This window comes from Metopolophium dirhodum, chromosome 4, assembly GCF_019925205.1.
Source record: "Metopolophium dirhodum isolate CAU chromosome 4, ASM1992520v1, whole genome shotgun sequence".
NCBI lineage: Eukaryota > Metazoa > Arthropoda > Insecta > Hemiptera > Aphididae > Metopolophium > Metopolophium dirhodum.
In genome coordinates, this window is record NC_083563.1 from 18792516 (window position 1) to 18808632 (window position 16117).

A 16117-nucleotide genomic window follows, 5' to 3' on the forward strand; every position below is an offset into this window, starting at 1 on the left:
TTTTCGAAATTCGGTTAAGATAATACATTAGCTTATCCATAACCTGTCATTTTTTCTTTGAAAACACTCATTTCTTTAACTTATGTTTACATTTTCTTCAAAAACAACTGATGGTGAATTTTGTATATAATTTACTTTAAATAATCTTTAATTGCACTGCAAACAATTATTAAATAGGTATTTAGAAAATAACAAAAACAAATTTTAATCCAAAATGTCCTCCAAACTGTTTGAAGCAGAAAATTATAAAAAAAATTCTATAAAATAATGATTGCGTTACGCTAAGGTTTTTAAAATATTTAGTGAGCTTATAATACAGTCAATTAAAGCTGTACAGTATTAAACATTTTACAACAAAATGATACCCTTTCTTCTAAACGTTTGTATAGCTCAGATATTCACTGAAATAGGGAACCTAATATCATGTGTTTAAAATTTTGTATATTTAGTTTCTACGTATGACCATTGATAATAAATACTAGTATATAATATTTATAATCAATCAAATAGATTTCAAACAGTCCAACATTTTTACAATGGGCCAAATCGGTGATACGCTTTGGCATCAAGGAACAAAAATGTTTTGATAAGGATACATAGGTAATGCAATTGAAAATGTAGCAATCATTTAAGCATAGTTTCTAGTCGTTAATATATATTATAAGAACAATAAAAACTAATATATTTTCAAAACATTAATTTGTGGGCCAGGACTGGCAAGAGACCCCCTGATCAATGATTTCACATAATATATATATAAACCTGTATTTATATGTATGTATCGTATTTTACAATGCATGCTACGTATTTGGGAACATTGCAATAAAATAAAAAAAGACCACCGGATACTCATATATTTTATTTGAAAACTGTTTATATGAGATTTTTTATATGTTGACAATGTCTATAAACTTTTGAGTTTAAACGAATAAGAAGTATACGTTTGGTAAATCGAGAAAGCAATAATAAAATATAATTTATTCAGTGCACGCGAAACCATAGTTATTCAAATAATACTTAATACCTAGGTAGTAACCCTAATACTTAATAATTATAACTTGTAGATTTGAACATTAGTGTAACCGTTTTGGAAGATATTCGAAAAATAATACTTATTTTAAATCAAGTGTAAGTAATTGGTTTTATCTAAGTACATAATATTATAATATTTTAAAAACCTACCGTTTAAATATTTTTATCTTTTATATAATTGTTTACACAAAGTACACAAGTAAACATGTGATCGTTTGTTGAATATGTAATTTTGTTTCTTAGTATATAATTTTTCCATATCTGAAAAATGTAAAACCAGTATTTTAGTTTCATAACATTTTATTTTCTACATCGTAAAATACAAAATTATACAATTTAAAAAAAAAATAATAATTCTTATAAGTTTTACCAATGTACACTATTGTGTGTATCGATAAGTATTAAAGTTTTTGTAAATACTATTTTTACTTTATTTTAATTCGATTTTTAATTCAAATAAAAACGATTTAGTAAAATAACACTTGAAAAAAGTATTGTCAGTTGTCACTTAGAATTATGTTGGTAAATTTATAAATTATACAAATTGTCTATTGGTACAAAAAAATGTATATTTTTTGTTTCATCAAGAACTCTAATAGTATAGTACGATATTATTATTATAATATGTATAATACATTTAATTTTACAAAGCCATTTAAAAAAAAAGCAAATATATGAATATATTTTTCTTATAAATCAAATATTTACTGTATAATTGTACAGAAATAAAAATTCATTAATAATTGAATTACTTAATAATAACTTTATTTTTTTATAGGGTACGAGTGGAATATTACGTTAACGAAAATACCTTCAAAGAACGTTTACAAATATATTTTATTAAAAACCAACGCTCAAGTAAGTATTCAATAAAAGAAAATATTTGAAAACAAATATAAAATATTGATGTGAACTACTTTGTTATTTAACTTATGTATAACTATTTCGGAAATTCTAAAACAAAAGTTGTGATAAAAAAAATCGTAGACTGTTTTAAAAGAAAATATTTAAAGAATAATTCTTTGATAACAATAGATATATTTTTTTTTTACCTCAGGTTATGCAAAAACGCATTTTCCACACAATGATTCTTTTTCTTTTTAAAGAACCAATAATTAGTTTTTATACATTTTTTTTTAAATCGATTGTGTAGCATTTTCAATTGAACATAAAATACCTATTTAGGTTATCATTTTGTATCGTACCTACCTATAGAGAAAAAATGTCTATAGTTAGTATTACAATTACAAAAAACCTTATAAATCTGTTAAGTTCACATTAAAATAATGGTGATCGCATATTGTTGTGCAACTTTTAACTTATATAATATATATTATGTACTATGTATTATTGTATAATGTATTAATATAATACATACAGCTTGCCACTTGGTCCTTCAACAATTAACAACTTTCATTGTTTCAAAAAGCATTAATTTTGTGTATTTTCTTAAAAAAAAAAAAAAATATATAAGATACGGGTAATAGTTGTTCTAAAATTGCATGTTATAACCCATATTGTTTTAATGTTTTCACACCTCTAATGTTTTTACACCCATATGTTTGTTGGTGATCCCAAATAACAACTTTTGATTTGCTACGTATAACTTTAGGTTGATGATCTGAAGCAGAATACTTCTTTAAACACATTGATACATAAATAACGAAAGTGGAAAAATTTATTTTTATTTATTAGTAATATAGCCTATATTATAAAAATTTATACAAGAGGTGTAATATTGCAATGGGTACTCTCAAAATGTGTGGCACGCTACTTCATGCATCTGAACTACAAAAGCTTATTAATACAAAAAAAACAAGACTTTTTCAACATAATATGATATTTAATATTTATACTCGTGCAAAACCATTTTTTTAGATACAAAAATGTAAAATAACGGTCCTATTTAAAAATCAAAAGTTTATTTATAGTGGTTTCTACACGATACGAGACAACAAAAATAAAGGCAATGTGGACAAGTGGGTACCGCTATGCTGTACAGTACAAAAAACTAAATATTCATAAAAAAATTTATAATACTGTCTGAAGAATCTTCAATTCAAATTTCTAATATAAGCTATATAAAGCTTTATGAATGTCTAACGGAAAAATAATTTGCAGATTTTCAGGATTTTGATAAATTTTGTCAACATTTTAACTTTAAATGCATATAAAAAATAATCGTGTGTATAGTATATGTACCTTTAATATTTTTAACTACTATTAAAGAAACTTATGTGAACCCTTGCATTAAATTGTCAAGCTTTTTTATTAGTGAAAAGTTTTTATCGAGAATAATTTTAAAACAATTTACAAGATTTGAAAAATTTCTGAAGGCTATAAATAGCTCAGAAAGAGGTATAATATCTCGAAAATATTACCATAAATGTAAAATGCTAATATAAATAATTGGAGAACATTTCAAGAGTCTCCGGTTATTAGATTTTGAAATAATATATCAAAAAAAATAATACACATTTTGTCAAAAAATGGTTTTGTGTAAAAATTCTCGTTATTCCTTCATTTTTTTTATTGTTCTTTCTCGGTGCTTTCAAAAACTACTGGGAATTTTTAGTTCTGGCCTCCCAATTGCACCAACTACATTCACTTTTCTACCAAAAAAGATGATAATGTCAAAAATTGTAGAATTTTTAACACCCCAAATGTTGATGATAGAAAAAAAAGCACATAATTGTAAATACAATACATTCATTCGCTACGCTCGGAATCTCATATTAGGATTACACGTAGGTATCCAGAAATAAAATATTAAAAAGGGTGATGGAGTGGCCGAGCGGACTAAGGCGTCGGCTGCGACGCAGTCGACCCGAGTTCGATTCCTAGGCCATGGGCGGCATTTTTCTTCGGACAAGTCACGGTGTCCGGAGAACAAGTTTCGCCATCCCTCGCCCGGGCATGGCAGATACCTACGGGTGCCCAATCAAAAATTCTGCCAAACTAAACACATACGTGTTCCTCCCCCTACCGACTTAATAACCTACAGTAAAAACTAAAAATAGCTAATGGCCTCAGCTGTCGGACTCAAGATCAATAAAAAAAAAAAAAAAAATTAAAAAATGTTAATACAATTCGCAATTATAAGTGTACTCTGTTAAAATAATTAACGTGTATACACATTATTATGTCATAGACCAAGTTATTTATTATTTTAAAAATAAATATAAAAACATAGAATAATTATTTGCATGGACTTATTTCGTATTATATGTACTTTATAATATACTTATACATATAATATGTTCAAAAGTTTTGAACTAATTTTCTTTTTATTTCCATTCAAGGTTACTCTAGTTTTATTGAAAATATCGTTAAAACAAATATTATTTAAGTCTTAAATCTTGATGCAATTTACAGTCTATGTAGTAAGTTTTCTTCCCTGAATATGATTTATTCATTTTCATATGCCTTTCGGCTTTCGTACATAGTAATTATTATTGTCTTTGTCATTATTTCAATATTTAAAATTACAACATTTAGTTACCTACCTATATTATACGTCATATAACATTGATATGTTTCAATTATCTCATAGGTGTTATACGTTTATCATGGATTTTAATAAGATTTTTAATTCATTTTTTCCCTCCAAAATATTGAAATTTACAGGAATAAATATTCACCTATGTTTTTTTTTTGTTATAGGTCTTCGTATTCGTATCGCAAATTTATTTTTCAAACTACTAACATGTGTTTTATATATCGTCCGCGTCGTACTCGATCAAGATCCCACGTCCGCGACTTGGTAAGCAAGAAAATATTAAATCATGCATAAAGTATATAATATTTTTGTTTTGTCAATTGAATTAAAATGATATGCAAGTCGTATAATTATAGTGTAACATTTTGGTCAATATATTGAAAATTCATGTACATCATTCTTAAAAAAAATGTTGCCTTGTGTATACGCCTTGTATTGCCTACCTACTGTTAAACCCACCCGTTTACATTATGCGCAGTTATGGATGCAAAATGGGAAACAAAACCGAATTCCTATGGAGCCGAAATTTGACGGACGAGGCATTCCAAGCGAGACCCATTATCAATTGGGATGCGATTCAATGGGTAAAACGACCGTTAGAGCTGTGGGTGATACAGTGCGGACTGGCGGTTTTCGCCCTATGCGAATCACTTCTTCTCACATACATCGGTTACAAGGTAATAATGTTTGTATTCAATATATTTCATTAATAATTGTATTTATTAATGGTAGTTACGTGTTATAATATGCGATGGATAACACATTTATGTATTGCAAAAGTTTAATGACTTTTTTTTTTTAAATAGCTATAAATACATTTATCTATTTTTCTGGATTTCTAAAGTCTACATAAATACAAAATGCGTTCACTACTTTGTGTACCAGTGTATAGTTATATATAGAATCAAGTATATGATAATAATATGTATCTAGAGCAGGGGGGGGGGGGTGGGCCTGGAGAGGCCTAACTCCTCCAAAAATGTATATTACCTATTGTTAAAGTATTAAATCACCCGTTAATTTTCTAGCTAATCTATAGTAAACGCGGTTTGAAGAAAAAATTGCATAAAGTTTAAAAAACAATTCATTATTGACGTGTTTTCCATAGTATATTATATCGGAACTACTACACACAATAGGTACATATAATAATTACGAACTACGATACATTTAGCAATATTTCAATATTTTGTCTAGACTTTAGTCACGATGTTGTATACTTCTATAAATAGTTGAATATAGCCGTATAGGTATCCGAAGCAGTGTGGGATTATACAGGTCTATTCCATTTAAAAATGTATAGTCCCTCCAAGTCAAAAACTGAAATTGCGCCATACTGTAAGCAAAAAAATTCTAATGTATAGGTAGGTGCTCAATTGAATTGAATTTAATATAATAAATTTTATATAATATTTAGCTATATTATCATAAACGGTGTATATTTACTTCATTCTACTATTTAGTACTTATTTAAAATTCACTGGCATCGATATAATATAGGAGCATAAAAGATTATTTTTATGAAATGTATATAAGCACGCTTAAAAATCTATTTTAGTTCTTTGAAATAAATCTATTCAAATAATGTTTACTCTTTATAAAACTTTTTTTTATACTAATATAAATATTATTTATTAAGATGCATTTAACGGATAGTCCATTAACATTAAGTATAATACAATTATCCGCGTTCAATCGACATATAATATCATCTTTATTCTTTAGTAATTCCTATATTAAATCTATAATATCTAAGAGATTTTATTTTCAAAAATAACCATAACTTAATATGTTATTTAAATAATTTTATAGCACTTTAATTTCCATCTACCTACTACGTATATCATAATATAAATAATTCAAGATAATTTATTAATCTATATCTTTAAAACACAACAATTATTTCTACCTATGTCCTTTATGCATTCCTAAACCGTTCATCCGATTGCGATGAAATTTGGTACAGAGATAGATTAGACATTGGGGAAGAAGATTGGCTACATTTCGTCACGAAAAATGGTAAATAAAAGGTCCAGCCCAGGGAGGTTCTCAAACAGGGATTTTGAGATTGTAGTACAGAATGTCTCGAGTTTGAACCACGGTTTCAGTAGAACAATATTTTGCATTGTTTTTTTCTTATTTTTACTTTTTTATTTTTCTTCTTCTTTATCTATTGGCTAGTTCATGTTTATATATGGCAGCTGCCATACATATACACATTTGGCTGGGGGTGAGTCCATAGGAGAATAAATAAATAATTAATATTGTATACATAATATTATAATATAATATAAAAGATTGCATTTTGTTTATATTTTTGTATTTTGTACTATCGTTGCAGGTAATTAAACATAACTTTAATATTATTACATACGCATTGGTTGAAAAAAAGAAGAGAAATCTAATCAAAAATAAAACAATAAAATAAAAGTGGGTGGCAAATTGTTTGTGACAGGTTTCAAATTTTCTAAGTGGGTTTTGTGATGTTGGTGTGAGGTGGGTGGTTCTCGGAGATCCTTGCCATACATTTAATTTTATACTTCGGCGATACATACAAATGTTTGACTTTTTTTTATTAATCGGGTTTTAGTTTGGTTTAATTAGGATTTATTATTAATTTATTGCATATAACTTTAATACTATAGAGTTAAACTATACACTTACGTACCGTAGGTTGATTCCCTACCTGATAATATACTGCTCGCATAATCACAAGCGAATCTCACGGACAGCGAAGGTCGGGATGGCTATAAATCAAAATATAATATAATTTACACTTAAAAATACATCGCTTCCACAGTGTGTTACACACTTACACCCAAAAGGAGCTGAACAATCACAAAAACCTAGCAATAGCAAAGCATTGCTGTGCCAGCCAGTTAATAAAAAAATTTTGGCTGACGATACCTAGTACATATATCCATAACTACCTATTTGACATTTAAAAATATCATAGAATGTAATTTTATAATAAGCATTATTTAGACAAAAACATGGTAAATGTTTAAATATATATATATATATATATATATATTTAAACAATATGTATAAACATTACTTTATTGCAAATTTAAAAAGTTAGAAGAGAACCACGATTGACAAATAAATGTCTAGTAAATAATATATATACGATTAAGTAATGAAAGAATCATTATTTATAGTAAAAAAAAACACTACTGATACTGACAAAACAGTTCAGCCATTGTCTAGCCTACGTTTGGATTAACAGGAATAATAATAATATTTTTTTTATTAGTATTATAATGTATTTTTAATTAAAATATATTTTGTAACTAAAATCTAAAGTGCAAACAATGAATAATAAAAAAAATAAAATAGAAGAGTAGAAATAACCGATACTTTAATTATGAAGTACTCTATAATTATTGTAAAAATTTAAAGATGGAAAAATAATAATATTTAATGAAGATATTATATAGACACAAATTTGATCAAACTTAATATAAATATAAAAAATATGAATAGGTAATTGATTTTAAGAGTTGTTACGTTGTTTAAAATGTATATTGTATACAACATTATTTGAAAATAAAACAACACATTCTGACATTTTAATTAAATACCCTTCAATGTTCCAGTAGACATCAACAAAATATAAATGAAAAAATATTTTATCTTTGAAAGGTAGTAAAAATTATTATGTTTTATTTGTAATTTTGAAAACTAAAATTATTAAACAGAAGATAAGGTTAACCATAACTTAACTACATTAATATAAGATGTAAAATTTAAAAATTTACAAACAATCTGTTGGCGTTTATATATTTTTTTAAGAAATAATGTTTGGTAGTTCAATCATTTTAGGGAAATTTTTTAATATCAGGCAGGAATAACTACCAAAAACGACAATCTTGAATTTTTTTTATTGGTTGGCCATATTAACTCTGAATCAATTATCAAATATGATATTTGCCTTAATGTTACTTTAAAAGTTTAAAATTCCACTACAAAAAACTGTTCTGCGTCGAATATAGCGAAAGAGATAAGTCACCAACAATATTATACAAAACTATTTATTTATTTATATTTTATGCCCAATTAACAAGGATACATGTTTGGAGACAGTCATAATAAAGTCATAATAACAATAGCAAAAGAACGATATCATACATAGTATAACAATAAGAAAAATCATACAAGTGATACAAGTAGTCAGTGAACGTAGCTAAAACAACTAAGCCTTAGTTACTAAGGCACATTTAGATTAGTAACTCGGAGCATTCTGTGAAGAGAACAATTAGAACCATAGACAGTAGAGTGGTGCGGGATATAAAACTGGAGTAGATTACGTATTCCACAAGTAGATACTTTGAATGAAATTCCAGCAAGTAAAGGTACCATTTAGAAGGGAAACTATAAAGTGTTCATCTATATTGGCACGGTGAGATGAAAGAGATGGGATGTTAAACATATTACGCAGACATACATAGTCGTGGGAAGACACAACAGTTTTACTCACGAACGCTAAGTAAGTTAGGAAGCGATTCTGCACCTGCTGTAGCTTATATTTTACTAGGTATGGGTGCAACACTACGACCACATACTCAAGAATTGATCGTACTAATGCAAAGTAGATAGAACGAAGACAATTCACCAAGGCGAAATGTTTAGTTTTGAGTTTGATAAATCCGAGAACTTTGAGAGCTCGTGCTACTACAAAGTCAATATGGTGATCAAATGAAAGAGAAGACGTACAAAGGATAACGAAGTCTTTAATTTGAGATACTAGTGTAAGTGACAAGACATTGATGAAATATGTTTTATTTGTGGGTTAACGTGATTAATTAGTGAAGGTAATTGAGTGGCATTTGTCAAAATTTAGTATGGTTCCAAGACGATCTACCCAGATAAAAAATAGATTAGGCTCACTCTGCAGAACAGCCTGGACAGCCGCAGAGTCAACTTTCAAAAATAGTTTGATGTCATCAGCAAAGAGAAGAAACTTGGCCCTGCTAAGGTGTTGGGACAGAGAGAATTAATAAAAAGAGGTTAGTTGAGGACTCAGGGGCCCCCCTTGAGGGACGCCTGACGGAATTTCAATCACGCAAGATAAATAGGATGATACCCCAGCCATTCTTACAAATCGCTTCTTGTCTATAATGTAAAATTTGAACCATCCTAACGCTGTAACTCACAAATAATTATTATATTTCCTGCTATTCTTTTTTCTTCTAATAATTCAACAATGAATGTCGGTATGTGATGTAAGCGGGAATGTTAGGTAAGATATTAATAATATTAAATGTTTTTGTATGGTTTATTAAATGGAATTTTTGATTCTCTTGAATTACTTTCAATGATTGGTTTTAATATACGTCTACACAAAATAAATAAACTTATCTCACGTTTAGTTCAACAATAACAACTAAACTTCCACATCTTTTTCTCCAGAGCTCTGTTAGAGCAAATCAAAGTTTTGACGACTATATTGATTTTTATTGTGTCACGAATTGTATTTAGGCACATAATGTATATTTGTCATTCAATATTATTATTGCCACTTAATTTATATTATTAGATATAATATAATATATTTATTATAATTATTATTTTGGGATGACTGTCAATTCAAATATCACAAATACACAGAAAATATGATATTAATAATATAATATGACGTCATGGCGTATATTCTTCGATAAAACAAAACGTGAAAAAACGAGACAGTTATTATTAGTTAATCACACAAGAACTAAATAACATTAGATTGTGGGCAACTCATCTAATCTTCTTATAAGGTCTTACAAATGTTCTAATAATATGGTCGGGTAGATTATTTTAGAAAGTACTATTAGACAAACTAAATAGACAGGCATGTATAAGAAGTCACCAACCTCAGCGCCGTAATAATATATATTTATTTTTATTTTATAACGACATTTTAATATCAAACAGTCGTTTTAAGAAAGGTCGCCTACCGGTTTCATGAAATTATAATCCAAAGTATACAAGCAAACTTTCAATTCTGTATATAAACTAAATATTTTTACCGTGGATTATAAAATATTATAATTAAATGAGTTATTTTAAAACATAACTTGATATTTACAAAGTAGGTATATATAGGTACTTTTTTAAATTTCTTATAATATCGTGGTAACGTTAAAAATGCCAAAAAGTGATCGTAATACACAGCAGTAGTTTCAAATAATATTCAACGGTTTACAAAAATTGATTTTTTTCTTTTAAGAAAATAAAAATAGCATGGGCTCCAAAAATTATAATATTATATCTTATAGATTTCATATAAAGTATAAAAAATGTATACTATCATATTAAATTAGTTTAAAAATAAAATGTATAATCTAAAATATTTGAATAAATATAAGCAATAATGTAGGTAGGATAAAATGGTATTTATAACCTAAGTATTAACCATTTATTTTATTTGTAAACTGATCTTTTATACATGTTGAGTGTATGTACTTAGCAACTAACCAGAATTTCGTTACACTAATATTTAATATGATAAACAGATTAAAAGTTAGCGTTGAAAAAATATTTAAATACATTTTTAAAAAATAATTATTTTAAGTACTGCTCATACATTTTTAAATAGTTTTGAGACCATATTTCTATATAAACTTAAAAAAAAGTATTTGAGATGTTTTTGAATCATTTTCCCGAGTAATATAACTTTTAATATTAAGGCCCTGAACCCTGTCCTAGTATAAAGAGCATCATACATATTTTAAACACATCATTATGATGTATATTATATCATGATAATATTATACAGGTTTAACCATGGGGAGGGGGGGGGTGTAGGGTTGGCTTAGGCCTCAGTGCAGTAACGACAACCATGAATTGAATACGTTGCTGTGACACGACCGTTAAAAAGTAGGCTATAATATGACATAAGCTTCAAAGATATAAAAAATCATTTGAGTCAAAATTATTAGGACGTCATAAGCGACTATATAAAATTATACCTAATATATAACACAAGCGCCAAAGATATTTAAAAAAAATAATATAATTTATTCCAATATTAATATTTTATATGTTTCATAATAGGTACTCAAAATCGTCAATAATCATAAGTATATAATAGTAAAAAATTTATATTTTTGTTCATTAAATAAAATGCATAAAACGCCTTAATTCGTAATTTTGTTTTGTAAAATTAATTTTCATTACCTACGGTAATGCCAATGATTATTACGTAAATATGTACTTATAACAATATTAAAACATAAAAACTCTGCGGCTCTATAGCTATCATATAATACATTTGTCGAATAAAATTATACGTTTCGGCGTTTTTGAACGATATAATATTATTTCTGAATTTAATATCCTTAATGAAGCACGTCACGAGATTCTGGGACAACTATACCAAGTACCCAACTATAAAGTAGGTAATATAGGTACATGTGTGATAATAATTATTTATTGAATCGTGATGTTTAAGTACATTACAAATAAGTATACCAAATAATATTTAAATATAGCTAATTGTAAAACTGTATAAACGTAAAATAATTATTATAAACGCAACCGTATAATTTGGCCAATCGATAGGTGGAATCTAATGTTTTTGTACGAGGAAATGTACAATGTACATTCTACATGCATTAGACACTATAAATCTTTGTTTAGTACTGAAGATAACAACTCTGTTGGTTGTTGAAACACCCATTTACTAAAATAAATGTACACATGTTGATGATATATAGGTATATACATTAAACATCTACAACATTGTCTACGAATATTCTTCAATTTACACAAATAAATCGATTTTGTTCGCTTTGTCAATATTTAAAGCACACGTTAACGTATTTTAATTTCGTATTTTCCACTGTTTATAATATAGTTATTGCTTTTTTGATATGGGGTTATAACTACATGTCTAAAGTAAAGAAGTAAGTTCTGTTAAAAAATAAAAATTAATTTTTAAATCTCAAAAAATTTCTCCCTAAAAATTTAAGTATAAATCGACTAACAGATAAATAATTTTTTCTTACGATTTATTGTAAACAATATTTTTTAATATTTGCTTCTGTTGTTATATCATTTTGAAGTGTCATTGAGCATAACATGTCTCAAAATTCGTAATAGGTATAAGAATATTTTGTAAGAAATAAAAATAAAGACCGCTTTTGAAAACCTTTGATGATAAATATATGTATGGAATCAATAATTTAAATTTAAATTAAGCTCACGAATTCACGTATGCTTTGTGATTATAAAACAATGTGTATGCTGCGCCTATTGAGATATCCCATATAATTTACCTTAAAAACAAATTTATAAGTTGTTATAAAAAAAACACTGCAACGCAATGAAAATTATAATATAATAATATGGTTTCAAACCATGATAAGTTCATATGTCCATAAGTTCATATGGTCAATTGTTTGCTTGTGTTTTTATGTTCTTAGAATTGGATAAATCTCGAATAACTTCCATACCATTCATCGAAATGACCATTTGAAATGTGATCTACTAGTAAGAATGTTTACTCGTTGCAAAATCTAGAATTACACCCACGGGGATACACGACTATTCACTACTGTGGGCATTTGCCATTCTAAAATAAAAATAGTACGCCATTATTTTGAAATGATATCTGTACAATGCCCAAGGATATTAAATCGTTCTGATATTCATATAAGGAATTCATAAAATTATTTTAGGCTATCGAAAGTGTTACTTTTTATATGATTATTAAATATTTGCTATCAGAGGTAGGTATCTGTATGTTAATGAAAATAAATGAATATTACATTTTCAATGGTTAACGGGGTCACATAGAAAAATATTATATTAAAATCAATTATGTAACTTAAATACATTATAATCAAAAGTTAATAATATTTTACTGATGTGTAAAAATCAATTTGATCGATTTTGTTAATATTAATTGTAGAAACACTAAAAATTAATTCATTGGTTAAGAGGACGCTACCCATTGTTGTCTCAGTCTTACATATGTACAACATGGCAAATTTTCGTTCACTTGCGATGTCATACATTAATTGTAAGGGTAGCATTCTATTAAATATGGATACGTTCATATATTTTATATGTTTAAGAAGATATTTTATTTTATACTATTAAAATATAACGAGGAAGATAATATATTACATAATAATAATAAAATAATTATAAGTTTTAAATGACTTAAATTATGATTATTTATATTTGACCATCTTCCCGTGAGCTACCCTGTATTTAACAAAATAAAATTTGGTATTTATATTGATATATAACATCATTTAAACTTAAAACAATAACCATTATTTTACCATTAATTAAACTATAGTTTATTATTATCATGTAATAATATAATATCATTATTAGGTATGTGATTGAGTAAAAAGTTTTTATTGTTCTAGTTATTAACTATTTTTTTTTTTTATTTTATTAGGGTTAAGGCTTCGACTACTGGGTCATTAGCCTGTGGTACTGTAGGGGAGGGTACTGTTGATTTCTTTACTCGTGTGTTTATTTTGGCAGAATTTTTGATTTGGGCACCCGTAGGTATCTGCTATGCCCGGGTGGGAGATGGTGGCACTTGTTCTCCGGACACCGTGACTTACCCGAAGAAAAATGCCGCCCGCGACCGAGGTATCGAACTCGGCTCGGCTGCGTCGCAGCCGACGCCTTAGTCCACTCAGCCACTCCGTCCCCCTTATTAACAATTATAAATGAAAATAACTGTTATTCATTGTTTCTTTATAGTTTTGAAATGTATAATCTGAATCAGTTCAATTGTATGATAACTTAAATTTAATGGACTAATCATGGGTCGCTAAATTATGTTTAAGGGACTATTAACTCACTATTGATTCATTAAAATATGTTTAGTAGTTGTTCATGCAACCCGATATAAAATAATTATAATTAAAATGAATTGAATGTATTTAAGACTATTTTAGAGTAGGCATTAACATTGAAATATTATAGGTAAAACGTAATATATTCAAATAATAATTTTAAAAATAATTTACAATAAATAACAAACTAATATAATTTTGAAAATGAAATAGAAAGTGCGATTTTTTGGATAACTTGCTTTTTACAATTTATGTATTATGATAAATGAGAATGCTAAACAACGTACTTTTAAAAATTAACACATAGGTATTATAAACCTAATCGCACTTATTTAATAATTATATATATTTATTAACAATTATCTATACGAATAATTTGAGCACTAAATCTTTAATTAATATATCAACAAAGTTTTATTCATACAAAATGTAGTTATATTTTAATATAAATAATAATTAAATGTCTCCGGATGCACTATGAAATCTCATAAAACACTTTGTAAACGGTTGAATATCTCCAAAACGGGTGATTGTATTTTAAACTCCATTTTAATTTTGTGGAAAATTGTTTTCTAAATGAAGCGTCTTGACAAATCCAGGGAAATCTTTTCGAATTACATCCACCCTGCGACCCAGTAAAGCCCCAACACGCTGTCCCACTGGCCACCATCGATCCGGCCCTCAACCGAAACATTTATAAATCGGAGTATATTAAACGACACGCTCGATGAAACATAAATATCAATATTCAAAAGCAAGTAATTATAAACACTCCCGTCTTCGAGTAATTCAAATATATGGTCATTTAGGGAGAATATGGTTTTTTTTGTACAATAATTGTTACGACATGAATCGAATATTCGAATGGTACAATAATAAACTGGCTTTATTATGTTTAAAATTTTCATCGGATCATGATATTATTTACTTGAGTTCTTGGCTCACGATGTACTAAAAAATAAAACTCTAAACCAGCCAAACAGAAATCATTATGCTGTGATATAAATTATATCTAGGACCTAGAATATTAAATCATAATACATTATAATTTATAACATTTATAAGTATAAATGATTTGTGATAAATATGTAACAATATATTTATAAAACAATATTGATGTATCAAAATTGGATGTTTAGATAATATTATCATAATTGAGAAAGTTGATATTATAATACATATAGGAACCACCAAGTGTGTACCTATAGTTTATGTTTCAGGGAGATAACCGTAGATTGTGGCCTTACGATTAAAACAAATCCCAAGAGTAAAGACATCGATAGAAGCGTATGTTGAGAAATAATATAGTGTTAAGACGTAGTTAAGGTCCGTAACTGCGAAACTTTAATTTTAATCTGTAAAATGTTTGTTTATAAAGTCAAATAACTAATTTTCCTTTTACCTAAGTAATAACTATTTATAAGCAACTAAACTCTACAAATTAACTGCATAAAATGTATTATTTCTATACGTGAATAGAGTATTTATAAAAGAGTATACGAACCTTTTATAAAAACTTTCCCTTTGTGATAAAACTTAGTTTTAAAGAACTACTTTTGTTTATTTTAAATTGACCTCTCTCAAACACAAATTTAGTTCGTCATAAGATCGTAAATTGTGAGGGGTAATTTATTATTTTGCGATTATTTTTTTATGACACATTTAAATTCAAAAAATCGAGTAAGTGGATGTCGCTCTGCTGTACAGTAAGTTACAAGTGGCTAGTGGATCTCTGTATAATGGATTGTATTAAATTTTAATTCATTGATATAATAATATC

The 16117-nt window shown here is 27.2% G+C and overlaps 1 protein-coding gene across 9 annotated transcripts in view; it reads left to right on the plus strand.

Annotated features, from left to right (window-relative positions):
* LOC132942494 (potassium channel subfamily T member 2) overlaps nucleotides 1-16117 on the plus strand; it is a 176224-nt gene that overhangs the window by 131791 nt on the left and 28316 nt on the right. For all 9 annotated transcript variants that reach the window (XM_061010917.1, XM_061010921.1, XM_061010923.1 and 6 more), the window contains 3 exons: nucleotides 1811-1890; nucleotides 4696-4795; nucleotides 5010-5208. In XM_061010917.1, coding sequence (XP_060866900.1) covers nucleotides 1811-1890; nucleotides 4696-4795; nucleotides 5010-5208 — 379 coding nt within the window. The remainder of the gene's footprint in view (nucleotides 1-1810; nucleotides 1891-4695; nucleotides 4796-5009; nucleotides 5209-16117) is intronic.